This window comes from Emys orbicularis, chromosome 7 (genome assembly GCF_028017835.1).
Source record: "Emys orbicularis isolate rEmyOrb1 chromosome 7, rEmyOrb1.hap1, whole genome shotgun sequence".
Classification (NCBI taxonomy): Eukaryota; Metazoa; Chordata; order Testudines; family Emydidae; genus Emys; species Emys orbicularis.
The window spans coordinates 51,468,078-51,488,648 of record NC_088689.1 but is presented as its reverse complement, the minus strand read 5'-3'; the positions used below and the strand labels follow the sequence as shown (position 1 = coordinate 51,488,648).

Here is a 20,571-nt window from a genome sequence, read left to right as displayed (position 1 = left end):
TGCAAAAAAAGCAAACATCATTCTGGAATGTATTAGCAGGAGTGCTGTAAGCAAGATCAGAAGTAATTCTTCCACTCTACTCTGTGCTGATTAGGTTGCAACTGGAATATTGTGTCCAGTTCTGGGTGCGACATTTCAGGAAAGATATGGACAAATTGGATAAAGTCCAGAGAAGAGCAACAAAAATGATTAAAAGTCTAGAAAACATGACCTATGAGGGAAGATTGAAAAAAATGGGTTTGTTTAGTCTGGAGAAAAAAAGACTGAGGGGGGACATGCTAACAGTTTTCAAGTACATAAAAGGTTGTTACAAGGAGGAGGGAGAAAAATTGTTCTTCTTAGCCTCTGAGGATCGGACAAGAAGCAATGGGCTTAAATTGGAGCAAGGGATGTTTAGTTTGGACATTAGGAAAAACTTCCTAACTGTCAGGGTGGTTAAGCACTGGAATAAATTGCCTGGGGAGGTTGTGGAATCTCCATCATTGGAGATTATTAAGAGCATGTTAGACAAACACCTATCAGGGATGGTCTAGATCGTACTTAGTCCTGCCTTGAGTGCAGGGGACTGGACTAAATGACCTCTCGAGGTCCCTTCCAGTCCTATGGATTCTATGAATGAGTAGGTAATATATCTTGTTCAGTCTGCAAAATAATGTAACAGACCAGATCAATCTTTTTTCCAATTACTGCTTATTATTTTTCCTTACATTGGTGATTTTTCTACTTCGGTATGATTTTCTGAAATTCTTATTAGTGTGTATTTTTCCAAACCATAGTATTATTCATTTTACCCTTAATATAAGTGTGAATGGTTTCACCACTTTAATGTACCATATGATATGTATAAAGACTAAATATGCTGTTGAATGGTGCCTTATGGCTGTGCAGTAAGTTACCCAATAATATGGTTCTGACATTGGACATATAGAAAAAAATCACAACCACCTTTAAAATTAGCTGTCAATTGTGGTATTTGCAAGAGCTGGTTGGAACATTTTTGACTGAATGAAATTTCATCCAAGCCAAAACGTTTCACAGAGACATATCAGTTTTGGCGAAGTTTTCACTGAGAAGGTTTTTTGGGTCACGGGCTTTCTAGTCAGAAATGATGAGAGAGACTGACTGACTTGCAGTGTGATGTGGGGTGAAAAACTCTGCTCTGACTCAGTGTAAGGATTTGAACCTTGGTCTCTCACAGGCCAGTGCCCTAAACACCAGCTATAGTCTCTCTCTCTGGTCACCTCTAACGACAAAGCCCTGGAACAAAACACTTTTCTGAATCAAAAGTCTTGGGTTTTGATCCAAAAATAAACAATTCAACACAATTTTTGGGTGTAGGTGGGAAAATCAAGTCCATTGTATTTAAGGATACTGATTAGTACTGATAAATCTTATGGCCCTGCAGATTGTCATCGCAAGGCAACTTGACACAAACAATCAGCCATCTTAGTTTAAATGACCAAGAATGGAAAATAGCCACAATCTTTCCTATTATAAACAGTTCATCTGTCCCTCCCCCGACCCAAACAGGAGAAACCTTGGCAACTCAATAAAAACATTGACACACTACCCGTTCTGCTCAGTAGTAATAGGTAGTTATATAGATATTACAGCCCAAAGCCCTTTTCTGTATGCTATGTCTATGGTATTTTTACAGAGTTTCAAATAACTTAACATACACCAAAAAACACAAAAAGTCTCCAAAAATCAGGATTTTTGGTTTTAGCAGCTCCTTCCCTTATGGTAAGAACCATGGAATGTGAGCAGCATGTATGGGGATATTAATTTGATAATAAAGGGTGCTTCTTCTGCAGACCAAAAACATCACGTCTGCAACCATCTGGGTTTCTACCAATGTAAATGAAAAGGAATCCCAAGAGTGTACCCCATGTGACACTATGCCCCTTATTCTTCTTAGTAATATTATTGTGATATGAGTAAGCCCATTGAATCTTTGACATGTGTTATGCCTCATAGCCGGTTAGTCTCCAATCCTCCTGATAGTTCCTGTTAATTCTCTGACAGTGCTATTGTCACATGAACAGAGCACCACAGATCATGAATGCCATTTTTGAGTTTTATGAACTTTTGCCCCAATTTCCTGTTTTCTGCAGATGACAATCCCTAAAGTTACATCTGCAGGATACCAATGGAATTCCAGGGGGCAATACATGACTGCAAAATTTCTGAGAATACTTAGATTATGTACAGACAAGAGAAAGGTATGTTGTACACGCAAGCATAAAATTATGCAAAATATGTTTTGCATAGTTCAAGAGTTTTGTTCACTCATGTAGAAACCACTCCAGATTGGCAGTGCTGATTTTATGAAATGCCACTTTCTGCTGGTTCAGTTTGGCTTAGAAAATATTAAATGGTTGAACCTAGCAGAGAGCTGATGGTCAGGGTAAATTTCACTTGCTGCAATGTTTTGTTGTCTGACTCCAACAATCGAAAGTCAGCACTGAGTCTCAAAGCCACAGACTGTGACTCGCTTGCTCACGTGAATTTTCACCTTGAAGTCCTGGAGCCATTCCAGGAACAGGAGATCACTAGAGTACAGCTTCACTGCAGCCTAGCTTCCCTCCACCAGGCACACCCCTATACTAGGAAGTGTGAGGTGATGGGAAGGGGTCTACGTTCAGCTACATTAAATCTACTCCACTAGAAGTAGTCAACTAAGCATGCTATGCTCCCTTCCAATGGGAGACCTTAAATCAGACCAGGATCTGGCCTGAAAATAACATATTCTTAAAATATATGCTATTAAAAATTAGTTATTTATACATTTTGCATATGTTTAAAACATGGTCTAATTTACATACCACCATGCTTTATAAAATATCTACACATTTTAAGACAATTAGAATGCTCAATTAGCTGAAAATTCCCATGCCTCTCAAACAGATTTTGTGTTACGAAACAGTAACTATGCTGAGGGAAAATGCTCCTACACTGACTGGTAAAGTCTATACATTCAAAATTAGTTATTTATGCAATGCACTCTATACCTTAAATCAATTGGAAATTACAGTTTGGCATAGAATGAGGGTGGTCTGCTCAGGTGTTTGCTGCTGAGAGCATATTAAACTAGTGTTCTATAACCTGTACCAGCTGCCAACTCATTTCCAGGTGTAGTTTAAGGTATTGTTTTTAATCAATAGAACTATTAATAGTTTGGGTCCTGACTACCTGAGTGTCTGCCAGTTTCCCTGAGCAATGATTCTAAGGCATTTGAGCAATCAGCCCTCTCATGGTATACACAGGAGAGACTGGTAGCAGAACATTCTAAACTTTGAAATCTGCTTCCTGCCCCAGTTCACCAGAGCCTGGTTTGGGTGCCTTTAGGAGAGATTGCAGGAGTATACCTGTTTTTAGGCTTTTTCTGGAGAAGTAAGAGAGATAGAGAGAGTCAAAAATGAGGGAGACTGGCTTGGGAAGTATAAAGGAGTTGTTACTAGAGGCTGTATTATGTAGTTCTGCTGTTTAATGGAGATAATACTATCCAGGGAGCCTAGACTGGGGGTCTGAAGGCCTCTGAGAGTTTTGCTTTCAGTTTTATTTTGTTTTTAATTTCTTTTAGAATATTAGGAGTTAGCTAGAGCTGGGCAAAATTTTCTCATTACAGTCTTCAGTGAAAAATGCAGCATTAGCTACATCACAACATCCTACAAATTTCTGTCAATTTTGCCAAATTGCTTGGACAACCTCTTCCTCCCCCCCCAAAAAAATCTGACAAAATCAAAACATTTTGTTTTTGTAGTTTCTAAAGAAACATTTTGATTTTTTGGTTCAAAATGACTTTTCATTTCAAATTTTTTTTAATTCTATTTAAAACAAAAAAATGTTTAAAAGTAGCAGAAATAGAAACAAAACTTTTTAATTGTGCTAAAGAAGATTTTATTCAACGCAACACATTTTTCAGAATTGCCAGTGAACTGAAAAACCCATCATTTGCCCAGCTCTAGTGTTAGCATATGAAATGAATGTAGTACAAGTGCAAATAAACAGTGCTGCAATTTTCAAAGGAGCCTATGGGAATCAGGTGTCCAGCTCCCACTGCAATTCAAATAAAGTAGGGTGCCAACTCCCTTAGACTTCTCTGAAAGTCCCTGCCTAAATAAATAAATAAATCATGCAGCAAGTTTAAAGTAATGATACTTCCAATAGATCAGAGTACCTTTTGGATAATACTCTTGGTATAAGACTGAACTTGAATCATTTTACCACTTCCTTCTGGCAGTTTATTCTGAATGCTTTTACATACTAATTTTAAATTCTGAGCCCACTACTGTCTAGTGGAGCTGGTTGGAAAGGATACATTTTCAGTGTTCAACCAGCTTTTGTGTTTAACAAATAGAGTTTTCTGTCAATTCCTCTAAATTCCTCCTTTTGTCAGAATCAGATGGAATTAGATTTCTTCAAAATTACTATAATCCACAAATAGCTTTGAATTTTTTAGCTCAAAGCTGAAAGATAAAATAAGAAGAAAAACCCACAAACATTAACACTATTTGGACACCTAGATGCAGAAATAAGATTTGACATGCAGAATAAATGTAACTGGTTTATTGAGAACACATTATATGGTGGGCCCTCATGAAGGAAATTCAAATGGCTCAAGTACAGTACTAGCAGCATACAACTTATTATGCAGATACCTAAGGACCAAATGCAGCCCTGGCATAAACAGGCGCAATTCCATTTATAATACATTTCTGAATAAGAATCTAATCTGCAATTACACTATTTAGAATAATACTCAGCACCATAAGACAATCAGTAAATGCGTGAGGTTAGGAAGAAATTGTTCATAATGGTGGGATGTTTCTTTTAAACACCTTCCACTGAAGTATCTAGTACTCAGCACTGTCAGAGTCAATATAACAGGCCTGATCCTACATGGTAGTTCCTATATTCCACTGTAGTCGATAGAATGGTGCCTGTTTACGCCAGGACTGAACGTGGGTGCTACGCTATAAAATGTGCTATGCAAACTAGAGATAAGTCCAATTCCCTCCTGATTTTGGGGAAGTTCTGAATTTTGCAGCTCAAGGTCATCTATAGTACAAGTTTAAATTTAGATTAGTATCTCTCTCTACCTGCAGAACCTGAAGCACTTATGAAAACATAGTATATTTACACTAAAACCAGTAGGGAAATAATAGTTCATGTTATTCTATTCTTTCAACCTCACCTACACAGTTGATACGACTCAACCTCCTAAAAAAGTTATTTTTGCTTTTGGAGATACCACTGCAGCACTGATATGGAGATCTGCAATTATGGTAAAACTTTGCCCTGACAAAAATTCTAGGAAAATCCCATTTTCCTCATCCTAACATTTTGCCATGCTTTCTGCAAAGAAAGTTGTGTTAACCTGCAGCCATGGTAAAATTTTAGACTAAATCAATTCGCAAATTTTACTATCTACTTTTCAAGGAGAGTGGAGGAAAATACTTGCACAACACGATTTGTTGGATAGACCTGTACCCTTCTGCTCTCTCACGCCCCAAAACCAAAAATGAACTAACTGACCTACATTTTTATAAGGATAGCTGATAAAGCTTCTCAAAGGATGGCATTACCATATTCAGTGACAACAAATAAAAGATTGGGAGAAGTTTATCAGTTTTCATTTTGTGAATTTCTTGAAAGATTCCATTTTTACCCTGAAATTGAGACATGAAACCTAGAAATTTTGAACAGTATTTCTTGCAAGGGGTTGCAGTTATGCAATTAATGATATCCCCTTCATTGCCACCTAATTCTGCTGGACTAGTTTTTACATATGTGTTAAGATCTATAAGTCAACATACCTAGGCCTCAAAGTTGCCTGACTTGTCTCCTTTGAACATTTGGTGGGCTAGCATACATAGAAAAAAAGTAAATCTGGACAGCTAAAACAATTAAGGCTGGGTTTTTCAAAGGGCTATGAGAGATTTAGGTGTCCAACTCCCACTGAAAGTTGGGCACTTAACTCTCAAAGGCCTTGTCAACACACAAAACTTTCAACAATTTGACATATGGGGCAATTTAAAACTGCTTTAATTAAATCAGTGCAAAAAACTGTGTGGACATTTATTTCAGTTTAGCAAGGTTTATTTCAGCTCAGTATAAATCTATTAGAAACAAGTTGAAGATAAACCAAAGTAACCTACTCTTAATCAAACTAAAAGTGTCCCTGGAGGGGTTTGCCTTCTTTAACTAAGCGGGTGCAAGCATGTGTGTAGAGAAGGCTTTTTCTTTGAAAATCCCAGACTAAAACCAGTAACAGAGGGTATTGGTGGTGGGAGGGGTAAATCAGATTTCCAAATTATTTGTAATAGTAATCTCACATTATCAAAAAATTATTCAAACCTGATTTTCTGTTTCTAACATTTCCTACGTGAAAGGAATGCTGAAAAGTGTGTTGACCCAAAGGCATTACAGAAGAGACATGGCACTTAATCCGACATTGCTATCACAGCTCTTAAAACCCTCAACGTTTACCCTGAAAGCAGAGATGAAAATCTCAGTTTAAAGCATGAACTGAAAAATATGATGTCCAGCATTAGTGAGCCATTTAAAAAGTCCACATTTACCAACTGTTACCACAGATTGGCCCTATAGTTACCATGGTTAACTCCTATTGTGGGCGTAGAGGGTTGCTAGTATCTCAGAAACCAAAGGAGTGACAATTGCCAAGTAGTTTTTTGTTTTTTTTTTTTAAATACTGAGAGAGCAGACTGGTGACATCAAAGCAATGATGGGAGCAGGTGACAAGATGCAAATCGTGCACACTGGGAAGTGACCAATGAAAGATTGTTGCAGACATTAATTAAATAAGAACCATAGATTATATATTTGCCCTTTTTAAATTTTGCCTGCTTGGTATAGTTATCAGAGTGCGTCTGGGGGAGAGAGGAGAACTGTGGCCCTGCAGCCTCCAGTATGTACTAGGCCTGCTCTGAAATTTGCTTACTGGAGTTGCTCTCGATACTCCCTAGAGTTTCCAGTCTGCTGTAAAAGCAGCACTTGGTCAGTCACTGAGAGGAAATGCTGTTCATAGAAAGGGTGACTCAGCAGAATAGCAACCTAACAGAATTTTAAAATCAAAGGCAGAAGGAAGATAGGGGAAAGAGGGAAGGAAAGAAAGCAAGAGGAGAGGGGACATGGGAGAGTATGAGAAGAAAAGAAGGGGGAAAAGTTCAGTGATATAGAAAGAGATAACATTTGAGGCCTATAAAGGCCCTAGTTTTGGGACTTCAAAACAAAAGCTGTGATTAACACTGACATTTAGAAAGTCAATTGTTAAGCCTCTTCACTGCAGAGATGGCTTACAAAACAAAGCCAAACTTCGCTCTGGACTGTCTGGTATAGTTGCTCCTCTAGGTTAGCTTGAGATGCTGTTGTGTTACAAGAAGTCTGCTGATGGCTACTGGGTTACTCAGCAATGTCTTTCTCCTGAGGCAGCACAAGTGTCTTCTCAACACCCACTTCCACACCTGCCTCCTGTGTAGCAACAGCACCTAGCCCACCACTTTGTAGGAGTGGAGATTTGATTGCCCTTCCCCACCTACACCCCTTTCAGGTAGCAGCAGTACCTGGACCTCCTTCCTGGGCAGCTATATCTGTTCTCACAGTTGACAGCATCAAATGCTGCAAAGAGGTCCAGGAGGGGGAGATTAGAGGTCTGCACTCTATCCATTGATAGGAGGAGATCATCCATCAGTGACATTAAGGTGGTTTCAGTTCTAGATCCTAGTCTGAATCCCGATTGTGCCTGGTCTAGCTTCAATTAGATGAGCTTGTAGTTAGCCTTTGGATAGCTTATCTAGGAGCTTGCTCTGGAATGGGAAGTTTGACTCTGGGTGCTAGCTGGCTAGAACCAGATGGGTTTCTTCAGTGCTGGTTGTTGGACTATTGTGTGTTCAAAGGAGGAAAGGAAGATTCTCTCTCTGAGTGAGACATGGGCTATTTCAGTCAAGAGTTTAGGACTCTCTTGCATAAGACAGGCAAGGCATGAATCATATTCACAAGTCTTGGGTCATGATTCTTTTAAGATGTCCAGAACTTCTTGATGAGTGAATATACTGAACTCCAGGAATGCTGGAGGACTGTTGGTTAGTTGGTGGGTACAGGCAGAGTAGATCCATGCTGTTTGAGAAGACTTCTAGAATGTTTTCTGTGAAAAGAAATTATAGTACTTTGCAGCACTTGGTGCTTGGTTTTGATGTAGGTACTCAAGATTGAATAGCTTCTTGAGCTGTGATTTGTAAGCTTCAACTGTGGCTGATGAGAATGTTCTCTTGGCCTGTAATATGGCTTTGGCATAGGGTTGGAGGAATTTGTTATATCTGTACCATCCTTTGTTTTTCCACCATCAGTTTCTTCCCCTTTCTTTTCATCAGGTGCAGGGTGTCAGAAAACCAAGGAGATCTGTGTGCTTTCCCAGTGTGTAGTGCTATCTCTGAGAGGTTTCTATTGTACAGAGTTCCTGGGGTAATCCTTGTGCTTGTGTGCATTTCCTCAATAAGCCATTAACATCGTTTGGCCTTTTTACTGTTGTACCTGAAAGGCTGCTTGTGGGTGTTTTCAACCTCACAACATGTTTCAGTGGCACATAGAATCATAGAATATCAGGGTTGGAAGGGACCTCAGGAGGTCATCTAGTCCAACCCCCTGCTCAAAGCAGGACCAATTCCCAAATAAATCATCCCAGCCAGGGCTTTGTCAAGCCTGACCTTAAAAACCTCTAAGGAAGGAGATTCCACCACCTCCCTAAGTAACCCATTCCAGTGCTTCACCACCCTCCTAGTGAAAAAGTTTTTCCTAATATCCAACCTAAACCTCCCCCATTGCAACTTGAGACCATTACTCCTTGTTCTGTCATCTGCTACCATTGAGAACAGTCTAGATCCATCCTCTTTGGAACCCCCTTTCAGATAGTTGAAAGCAGCTATCAAATCCCCCCTCATTCTTCTCTTCTGGAGACTAAACAATCCCAGTTTCCTCAGCCTCTCCTTATAAGTCATGTGCTCCAGCCCCCTAATCATTTTTATTGCCCTCCGCTGGACTCTTTCCAATTTTTCCACATCCTTCTTGTAGTGTGGGGCCCAAAATTGGACACACTACTCCAGATGAGGCCTCACCAATGTCGAATAGAGGGGAATGATCACGTCTCTCGATCTGCTGGCAATGCCCCTACTTATACAGCCCAAAATGCCGTTAGCCTTCTTGGCAACAAGGACACACTGTTGACTCATATCCAGCTTCTCGTCCACTGTAACCCCTAGGTCCTTTTCTGCAGAACTGCTTCCTAGCCATTCGGTCCCTAGTCTGTAACAGTGAATGGGATTCTTCCGTCCTAAGTGCAGGACTCTGCACTTGTCCCTGTTGAACCTCGTCAGATTTCTTTTGGCCCAATCCTCTAATTTGTCTAGGTCCCTCTGTATCCGATCCCTACCCTCTAGTGTATCTACCACGCCTCCTAGTTTAATGTCATCTGCAAACTTGCTGAGAGTACAGTCCACGCCATCCTTCAGGTCATTAATGAAGATATTGAACAAAACAAGCCCCAGGACCGACCCTTGGTGCATTCCGCTTGAAACCGGCTGCCAATTAGACATGGAGCCATTGATCACTACCCGTTGAGCCCGACAATCTAGCCAGCTTTCTATCCACCTTATAGTCCATTCATCCAGCCCATACTTTTTTAACTTGCTGGCAAGAATACTGTGGGAGACCGTATCAAAAGCTTTGCTAAAGTCAAGGAATAACACATCCACTGCTTTCCCCTCATCCACAGACCCAGTTATCTCCTCATAGAAGGCAATTAGGTTAGTCAGGCATGACTTGCCCTTGGTGAATCCATGCTGACTGTTCCTGATCACTTTCTTCTCCTCTAAGTGCTTCAGAATTGATTCCTTGAGGACCTGCTCCATGATTTTTCCAGGGACTGAGGTGAGGCTGATTGGCCTGTAGTTCCCCGGATCTTCCTTCTTCCCTTTTTTTAAAGATGGGCACTACATTAGCCTTTTTCCAGTCATCCGGGACCTCCCCCGATCGCCATGAGTTTTCAAAGATAATGGCCAATGGCTCTGCAATCACATCTGCCAACTCCTTTACCACCCTCGGATGCAGCGCATCCGGCCCCATGGACTTGTGCTCGTCCAGTTTTTCTAAATAGTCCCGAACCACTTCTTTCTCCACAGAGGGCTGGTCACTTCCTCTCCATACTGTGCTGCCCAGTGCAGCAGTCTGGGAGCTGACCTTGTTCGTGAAGACAGAGGCAAAAAAAACACCATTGAGTACATTAGCTTTTTCCACATCCTCTGTCACTAGGTTGCCTGCCTCATTTAGGCTTGGTCTACACTTACCCCCCAAGTCGAAGTAAGGTACGCAAATTCAGCTACGTGAATAACGTAGCTGAATTCGACATACCTTACTTCGAACTTACCGCGGTTCAGACGCGGTCCACACGCGGCAGGCAGGCTCCCCCGTCGACTCCGCGGTACTCCTCTCGTCTAGCTGGAGTACCGCAGTCGACGGCGAGCACTTCCTGGTTCGATTTATCGCATCCACACCAGACGCGATAAATCGAACCCGGAACTTCGATCCCCAGCCGCCGAACTAGCGCGGCAGTGTAGACATACCCTCAGTAAGGGGCCCACACTTTCCTTGACTTTCTTCTTGTTACTAACATACCTGAAGAAACCCTTCTTGTTACTCTTAACATCCCTTGCTAGCTGCAACTCCAAAGTGTGATTTGGCCTTCCTGATTTCACTCCTGCATGCCTGAGCAATATTTTTATACTCCTCCCTGGTCATTTGTCCAATCTTCCACTTCTTGTAAGCTTCTTTTTTGTCGTTTAAGATCAGCAAGGATTTCACTGCTAAGCCAAGCTGGTTGCCTGCCATATTTGCTATTCTTTCTACACATCGGGATGGTTTGTTCCTGCAACCTCAATAAGGATTCTTTAAAATACAGCCAGCTCTCCTGGACTCCTTTCCCCCTCATGTTATTCTCCCAGGGGATCCTGTCCATCAGTTCCCTGAGGGAGTCAAAGTCTGCTTTTCTGAAGTCCCAGGGTCCGTATTCTGCTGCTCTACTTTCTTCCTTGTGTCAGGATCCTGAACTCGACCATCTCATGGTCACTGCCTCCCAGGTTCCCATCCACTTTTGCTTCCCCTACTAATTCTTCCCAGTTTGTGAGCAGCAGGTCTAGAAGAGCTCTGCCCCTAGTTGGTTCCTCCAGTACTTGCACCAGGAAATTGTCCCCTACACTTTCCAAAAACTTCCTGGATTGTCTGTGCACCTCTGTATTGCTCTCCCAGCAGATACAGATACATAACCAAACTTCATAACTTCACATACAACGATAGTACATACAATCAGGGCCAGTGCTACCATTAAGGCAAACTAGGCGGTTGCCTAGGGCGCCAAGATTTGGAGGCGCCAAAAAGCGGTGCCCCCAATTTTTTTTAACAGCATTCCTACGCCCCCTCCCCGAGCGCGCGGTCATCGCTCCACTTCTCCCGCCTCCCAGGCTTGCAGCGCCAATCAGCTGTTTGGCGCCACAAGCCTGGGAGGGGAGGAGAATTAGAGCGGGGGCGGCATGCTCGGGGAGGAGGCGGAGCAGAGGTGAGCTGGGGTGGGGAGCTGCCGCACGACTTCCCGGGGGGGAGCTGCCGTGGGGGGGGGGTGTTGCCGCAGGGCTGGGGGGGGGGGGGGGCGCATGGTGGAAGTTTCGCCTAGGGCGCGAAACTTCCTTGCACCGGCCCTGCATACAATCCAATAAGATATTAATGTCTAGCAGATCAAGACTTTTAGAATGATAGCTCACAAGGCATACTTTGTAGAAAACATATCCTAATTACATGACAGTGGTGAATATAGGGGTGCCAGGGTGTCACAGTATTTACCAAAAGATTAAACATTTACCAAAATGATTATTTTTGAGAATACTTAATTGTGTGTCCTCAACACATTTGATTACCAATGCAGAGTAGAGTGGGACAATTACTTTCTGTGTATTACATATGAAACTCCTTTTAATATAGTTCAAAATAATTAGCCATTTTTGCAACTGCATCACATTGTTGACTCATATTCAATTTGTGATCCACTGTAACCCCCAGATCCTAGCCAGTTATTTCCCATTTTGTATTTGTTTATTTAATTTTTCTTTCTTAAGTGAAGTAATTTGCACTTGTCTTTATTGAATTTCATCTTGTTCACAATTCTCTAGTTTGTCAAGGTCATTTTGAGTCCTAATCCAGTCCTTGCAAACCCTACCATCTTGATGTCATCTGCAGATTTTATAAGCAAACTCTCCACTACATTATTCAAATCAGTAATGAAAATATTGAATAGCACCAGATCTAGGACTGACCCCATGGGATCCCATTAGCGATGTCTTATTGAAATCAAGATAGATCACGTCTACTGCTTCCCCCCATCCACTAGGCCTGTCAAAGAAGGAAATTAGGTTGGTTTGACATGATTTGTTCTTGACAAATTCATGCTGGCTATTTCTTATAATCCTATTATCCTCTAGGTGCTTACAAACTGATTGTTCAATAATTTGTTCCACTATCTTTCCAGATATTGAAGTTAGGATGACTGGTCTCTAATTCCCTGGGTCCTCTTTGTTCCACTTTTTAAAGATACGTATTATGATTTCTCTTCTGCAGTCCTCCAAGACCTCAGCCATCTTCCTTGAGTTCTCAAAGATAATTGTTCACCTTTCTGAGATTGCTTCAGTTAGCTAGGTTGAATTGCATTAGGCCCTGCTGACTTGAATACATCTAACTTATATAAAAAAATCCTTTAACCTATTCTTTCCCTGTTTTGGCTTATGTTCCTTCCCCTTGTTGTCAATATTAATGATGCATACCACAACTTTCCCTTGCCACACAATTCACTCCTTCAGAGTTTACTTTTATGTGACAGGTCTCTTCTGTGAAGTGGCTGGTTACTGTAGATAGCCAGCTTCCCACCTGGAGTAGTAGGTACCACCACGTGCCAGATGGATAGCTGACCCCTCATCTCCAGTGCAGCAGGTAGGTGTCAACCAGACCCAATAGTCCTTTCACATGGTCCCTGTATTTTACAGTTTAAAGTGCACCCTGGATCTTCCCTGCTATCTGCACAGTGTAATTAGTCTAAAATTCTCATGATACACCCCTTCTCTTTAAGATCAGCTGTAATTTTACAACCTGATGGTATACTTGTGGGACAGCTTTAGAGCGCCGTTACATTTGACATTATTATTCACTGTTGCCCACTGGAAAGATTACTAAAACCCACTGGTACTTATCAACTGAGTCATCTTCAAGGAGTTGGCCACAAGGTTGCTCCTGATGAAGATTTTAACTGGAGTAGGTGTGGACACCACTGATGTGATGCCTTTTTGGCTTTTTTTTTGTTTTGTTTTGTTTTGTTTTTTAAACTTTCATAGAGATTTAGTTCTAGTTTTGTTCTCAAGAGGGGAAAAGGTTCAGGCCAGTTCTTACTATATCGCAACCTGTTAAATCATTAATAATTATTAAGCATATAACTTTGGATTGCTAATAATATAAACAGACATACTCAATGTTGGCCTCTCAAAATTGATCTATAGATTCCTCATCAAGAATTGCTCCTGTAGGTGCCCATTCTTGGGTAGAACTACAAATCTGGAACTGTCTAGATTGCCGGGGCCATATGTACATCCTTACACAGGCCTGAGTGACTGATATGAAATGGTATGAGTTTGCAGCACCAATGTACTCTCAAATCAGTAGCTGTGTTTGTGTCTGAGACACGGAAGGATCTCACTGAATCTTTGGGTGGGCAGGGAGAGATGAAAGTGAGGATATCACTGAGCTAAAGGAGAACCTTAGAAGAACACTCCCACTGTCTCCTACTAAACACAGCCCACACATTTAGGCTACAAAAATATTAGTTAGAAGATATAGTTTCAATGAACAAAGAATTATTTATCTACATAAAAATGATCAAAACCAATTTAAAGACTAAATACCATGAGGCGCTATGCTCTATAATTGGAGGTAATGTCCTTTGAACTTTTTCTCCTATTGTCTACCAAATGATATTTTGTATCTGCTCATTGCTCCATTAGCATTTCCATAGTTTTTGAGAGATGCTGGTTTGTCCTCTCTTTAATTGCTTTTTCTAAGACCTCTTATTATTCCTAGTTCACTCAAATCCATTTCCTAACTAATGCAGTTTATTAGGCATAGTAAGCAGCAGCATATTAAGAGGAATACTTTATTATGTCCGGTTTTCCAAAGCACTCTGGGAAATAATCTGAAGCCCTGAACCACACAAGATCTTCCATTGTTTTTCATTGTAGAGGATAATAAGTTTGGCATCCATTATAGTGCTTCAATGGATTTTTAAACAATTCTGGAAGAAGTAACATTTATAATAATTTTTCAGTGGCTAAATCATCACTCAGTATATTAGTCATAAAAGCATTTCCCTTCCCAAAAATTTTCAAATATTTTCCCCATACCATTTCAGGATGATGCTGAGACCTTTCAATATTTGTCATAAAAAACAAGAGACCCCCCCACACACACACTCCAGAATAGCTAAGAGCTGGTGGTTAGGGCACTTCCCCTGGATTTGGCCACCCACATTCAGACAGAGCAGGACTTAATTTGGAGTACGGACTTGATTCCAGGTCTCCCACTGTGATGCACTGTATCTCAAAATAGCGCCTAAAACCTTCATAATCACCACTGCAATACAATGATGATATGTTTTGTACAAAGTATACCTTCTGAGGTATCATTTGGAAAGTTATAATCTGTTGAGTATCCTTGTTCTGTCAAAATATGTGTCATCATTATATATGGAGTTATGAGAGTCTGCTATATGTTTCAGAGTAGCATCCGTGTTAGTCTGTATCCGCAAAAAGAATAGGAGTACTTGTGGCACCTTAGAGACTAACAAATTTATTTGAGCATAAGCTTTCATGGGCTACAGCCCACTTCTTCGGATGCATAGAATGGAACATATATTGAGGAGATATATATACACACACACATACAGAGAGCATGAACAGGTGGGAGTTGTCTTACCAACTCTGAGAGGCCAATTAAGTAAGAGAAAAAAAACTTTTGAAGTGATAATCAAGATAGCACAGTACAGACAGGTTGATAAGTAGTGTGAGAGTACTTACATGGGGAGATAGATTCAATGTTTGTAATGGCTCAGCCATTCCCAGTCTTTATTCAAACCTAAATTGATTGTGTCTAATTTGCATATCAATTTGAGTTCAGCAGTTTCTCGTTGGAGTCTGTTTTTGAAGCTTTTCTGTTGTAAAATAGCCACCTGCAGGTCTGTCATTGAATGACCAGACAGGTTAAAGTGTTCTCCCACTGGTTTTTGAGTATTATGATTCCTGATGTCAGATTTGTGTCCATTAATTCTTTTGCGTAGAGACTGTCCGGTTTGGCCAATGTACATGGCAGAGGGGCATTGCTGGCACATGATGGCATATATCACATTGGTAGATGTGCAGGTGAACGAGCCCCTGATGTTATGGCTGATGTGATTAGGTCCTATGATGATGTCACTTGAATAGATATGTGGACAGAGTTGGCATCGGGCTTTGTTGCAAGGATAGGTTCCTGGGTTAGTGTTTTTGTTCAGTGATGTGTGGTTGCTGGTGAGTATTTGCTTCAGGCTGGGGGGTTGTCTGTAAGCGAGGACAGGTCTGTCTCCCAAGTTTTATATTTAATTTAAACCAGTGTGTTTTTGGCTTAAGTGTTTGGGGAATCTACTCAGGCTAACTGGACCTGGTGCATGATCAATTTCTTTGTCAAACTGATGGACCTTATGAACTTGTAGTGTTCAGTAAGTAATTGAACAGTACAAGATGGTACAATTCTTACTCCTGGGGGAATTCTGCGCCACTGCAAATGCGCATAATTTATGTGCCCTGCAGATTTCTTTGCTTCCCTGCAGAAAAATGACTTTCTGATGGGGAAACAAAGGGAAGCCACAAGAGTGGTCATGCGACCCTCCCCAGCAGTGTGTTTTGGGTGCCCAGGCAGGGCCAGCTCTAGGTTTTTTGCCGCCCCAAGCAAAAACAATTTTGGCTGTCCCCCCCGCTTTTTTGTGTGGCTTTTACACATGTTTGCACTTTGCAATGTTTTTATTTTGTTTTGTTTTTTGACTGTTTAAAATTTTAAAAAATGAAAACAGAGAATTTGTAGTTAGTGAAATAAAAATTTCCTACTAGTGTACTCATTTAATTTTAAGCATTGAGGAATGTTTGAGAAATGCTTGTCTTGGTCTAATCAACTGTGAATAATTTACATTCTGAGTCCAACTTTTCAGTATAAGTGAATCTGACTTTTCTCAAAGCTGTATGTGTGTTTGAAAGAATAATTTTCCCCATTTTCTAAATATATTCTCCTGTTCAGCACTTTCTTTACCAAAGTGACAGAATCTGCCAACCCTATTGCTGTTCCAGTGACACATTTCCATGCTATGCTAAGCCAGTCCTTCTGTAGGGAGTATTTCTTGTTAGTATGGCACAGGAAAAAAGGTAAAGCACACACAGAATCTGTGGAGGTTCCTTTGCTCTGGCAGGAGAGGGAAAAAATAACTGGCAAATCTGGTTCATAACTGAGATCAGACTGATTGATTGTAGTAACAAAGCCAAGTAAAGTTTAAAATGGATTTAAGGTTAACAGTGTGGCCTTGTAAAAGACCATTTGAGCTTTTTGACTACAGTCTCTGGCTTTTGTCCTTTTGGGGCGCAACCTGAAAGTTACTTGTTATCTGTATTTATTTTTTGGAGTTCTGATCTCAGAGCATACATTTTTGAAGAATATATTGGTACATCTGTAAAAGAATTTACCATTTTTTGTTTAATCTTTAAAAAGCTTGCATTTTTAAATAAGACTCCTTTCTCCATTTATATTGTAAGTGTGATTTCCTCAAAGGATGGAGTATGTATTTGTTTTATTTTACCGAAGTTAAATATACATTGTCCTCTTTCAGGTAAGATCCTATTCATGTGCTAGAGCAGCTTATATGAAGGAAATATACATATAAAGCATTTAAAGAACACAGTAAAAGCATTTAACCATTGTACTGCTGTTATAGTACTTGTTATAGTAGTATTGAGAAATATATTGTGGTTTCTGAGCATTTATTAGAAATGTAAACATTCTTAATATTCATCTCATTAAATATTTGTCCTGGGAATGAAGTTGTTTTCACATAAGAAGCAGAGCATAGAAATGTGTGCTTAGGGTCTGATCAGAGGCTCACTAAAGACCATGGAAAGACAGCTGCCGACTTCAGTGGGTTTGGGATCAGCCTCTTATAGTCCAACCTTGTTAACTAAATTAAAATTCGATAAGCCTGGTGGTGAAATAGGCTCTGGGGAGCTTTCAGTCCATTCCGAGGCTCTCCCTCCGTCTCATTGCCCACAGGAGTGCTCCAGGTGGGACTGTCTCGAGGGTCCTCTAGGGAGCTGCCCACTGCCTGCTGATCGCGAACTGCACCCAGTGTTGGCACTAAAGAGGCAGCATCAATGTGCTTGTCTTGCAAACAAACTGCAATAGGGCAAAGTTTGGGGCAGGGGTTGGGGGGGGCGCCCTTTGCTAAACTCCCTGGATCCCCGGGCAGCAATTTGGAAAGCGAGGTTAAAGCAAGAGGAGTCTGACAGCGTGTGTGTGATTCTCATGGGCTGGCATCGCTGGCGTGGAGGACAGCTCTGCACCGCCAAGTCTAGCAAGCAGCTAGAGTGGAGGAGGAGGCGGCAGGGGCTGTGCACAAGGCTGCTCAGCATGGGCAATTATTGCTCCCGCTGTTTGGACAAAGACACAAAATCCTAAGAGGGGAAAGGGTGGCGGATTTGGCAGCCCAGGAGCGGCGGCTGCATTGCCTGCCTGGAGCCGGGCTCGTGCGGACTGAGCTGGTGGGCTCGGAGTGACTGGGAGGCTGGTGCTGGGCAGAGGTGTCAGGCACCTGCCCGGGGGTGGGCTTGGCTCGAACGCCGGGGCCCCAGAGCCACTGGAGAGGGGAACCCTCGGATCCGCTTCAGCGGCCAGGGGCTGCTCCAGGGAGGGGATTCGCCTCCCCCTGCACGTGCCCGGACGGAGCTGGCACTGCTGCCTAGGTCTAGCCGCCACCTGCTCCCCCAGTGCACGGGCCTGTGCCCAGGCACAGCCGCCTGACAGGAGCAGCCCATGGGCACGGGCTTGTGCCAGGGCCGTGCTCGTGCAGCTGCCCAGCGTTAGCCCATGGGCCAAGCTGCTGCCCGGGACTAACCAGCCTCCTGCGCTGCCCATGTGCTCCAGCCTGCGCCCGGGCGCCACCGCCACTGCTGGCTGGGACTAGCTGCCTCCTCCCCCGGTGGATGCTGCTGGAGACCGGGAGGAGCGCGCAGACGGGGAGGGGGGCTGCCATGGCCGCCGGAGCCAGAGTGCCTGTGCCCTCTGCACTCACCAGCATGCTTTACTTCCAGATAGTGATCAAGGCAGGGACTTATTACTTCGAGTACACGGACACCTTCAAGGTTAATATGCAGGGCTTCTTCAGCTACAGGGCTCCTACCCAGGGCCGGCTCTAGGTTGCCGCCCCTGGAAATGTGCCGCCCGAAGCATGTGCTTATTTTGCTGGTGCCTAGAGCCGGTCCTGTGCCCAGGGCAGCCGGCAGAGAGGTAAATCACTGTGCGGCTGGTGGCTCCTATCTTGTGCCGGGCTTAGCTGCTAGTCCCGGCAGGGCTGGGGAGGACGGAACTTCCTCTTCCCCTGCCTGGCATACCCACCCCGGGATTTCTCCCCTGGCTATAGAAAGCTCTGCAAACCACCCACACACGCAACCTGCACCCATCACTCCTTAGCTGCAGGGGGAGGGATCACTATACAGGGAGCTGCTCTGGCATCCGCCCAACCCCTGTGCAACCAGACCCCCTCATATCCAGACCCTCCCACTGAGCCTCACCCACACACACACCCAGACCCCCCCAATGAGCCCCACTCACTCTGAACCTGGACCAACCTAATGAGCCACCTGCACCCGTATCCCCACCTTCACCTGGACCCCCTGCAGAGTCCCATTGCCATTGTATCCATAACCCCCCCCCCCAACAAGCCCTTGTGCATCGAGATCCCCTCACACCCAGATCCCCCACTGAGCTGCCCACACCCAGATTGCCCCACACAGAACTCTCTCAACCCACACCTGCCCCCCCACACTAAGCCCCTCCACACTTGGATCCTGCCTTGCTAAGCATGCCTGCCCACACCTGGTGCACTTGGCATGGAGGGGCAGGGCTCTGGGGTGTTTCCGGGGCAGGCCCAGGCCTTGTGCTGTGTCAGGGTTGGGTGCAGCCTCATTGCTGAGTCCACGTCCCGGAGTGGGAGAGGGAACTGCACTGTGATCTCCCACCTCTGTGCAGCCAGTGGCCTGTGCTCCCCAATGCCATGCTGGAACCTCCACATTTATTTGGCAAATAACATTTGCAGAATTTTTAATGTTTTGGTGCAGAATCCCCTCAGGAGTAATTTCTCGGGTACAAGGCTGGGACCAGGGATGTGGAGGTTGCCCTATATGTAATTCAAGAGTGGCTGGACATAGCAATCTGGTATATGTCTGGGGGTAACTTGCATGCTAGAGGCTGGGGTGAGTGGCAGCTCACACAGCAAAGCAGAGCCTAGTGCACACCAGAATGGAGAATTAAGGTGGCATAATGATCCAACAGTCCAGATTGCACACTAGGGCATGTCACACCCAAATCCCAGGTGAGTGCCCTAACCACCAGGCTATTCACTATTCTTGGGTAAATTTCACTCAATCTCTCCTGTTGCAATTGTTCCACTTTGTATGTATAAATATTCACTGGGCCAGAGACAGAGAAACTGACTTCACAGCCTGATTTTTATGACACTTCACCTTGACCAGTCTCTGAGGGTACGTCTACACTACCTGCCAGATCAGTGGGTAGTGATCGATCTATCGGGGATTGATTTATCACGTCTAGTATAGACGCGATAAATCGATCCCCGATCGCTCTGCCATCGACTCTGGAACTCCACCACGGCGAGAGGCGGAAATGGAGTCGACAGGGGAGCGGCAGCTGTCGATCCCATGCTGCGAGGACGCAAAGTAAGTGATTCTAAGACTATCTAAGATGCATCGACTTCAGCTACGCTATTCTCGTAGCTGAAGTGGTGTATCTTAGATCGATGCCTCTCTCTCCCCCCCCCCCCCACCGTGTAGACCAGGCCTCATGCTGAGCATATCACTAGTAATCCCTTGACTAAAAATAATTTCTTAGCTACAAAGCAGCTCCCAACAGGTTATCCCCCGACACAAATTAACTAACCATTACATGGTGCCAGAAACATTGAAACAACACTTTTCATCTTACCTTAACTTGCAACTGGTTCTTTCTGCGTCTTCTAGGTTGTTTTTCTGAAAAAACATAGAACATTCAGAACCCATATACTTTCAGCTAGAGTCCACCTTGCCTGAGGTTGCTTGTGGTGGTCTTGTCCATTTTTAGGAGAAAATGTAATTATTTAATAAACATTCCTTATTCATTTGAGTG

The 20,571-nt window shown here is 43.1% G+C and overlaps 1 protein-coding gene across 1 annotated transcript in view; it reads right to left on the bottom strand.

Moving 5' to 3' along the window:
- The window catches only part of FAM13C (family with sequence similarity 13 member C), a 240,051-nt gene that overhangs the window by 150,997 nt on the left and 68,483 nt on the right, over window positions 1-20,571 (bottom strand). Inside the window, exon 6 of the mRNA XM_065408755.1 lies at window positions 20,392-20,435. Within this exon, the coding sequence (XP_065264827.1) occupies window positions 20,392-20,435 (44 nt within the window). The remainder of the gene's footprint in view (window positions 1-20,391; window positions 20,436-20,571) is intronic.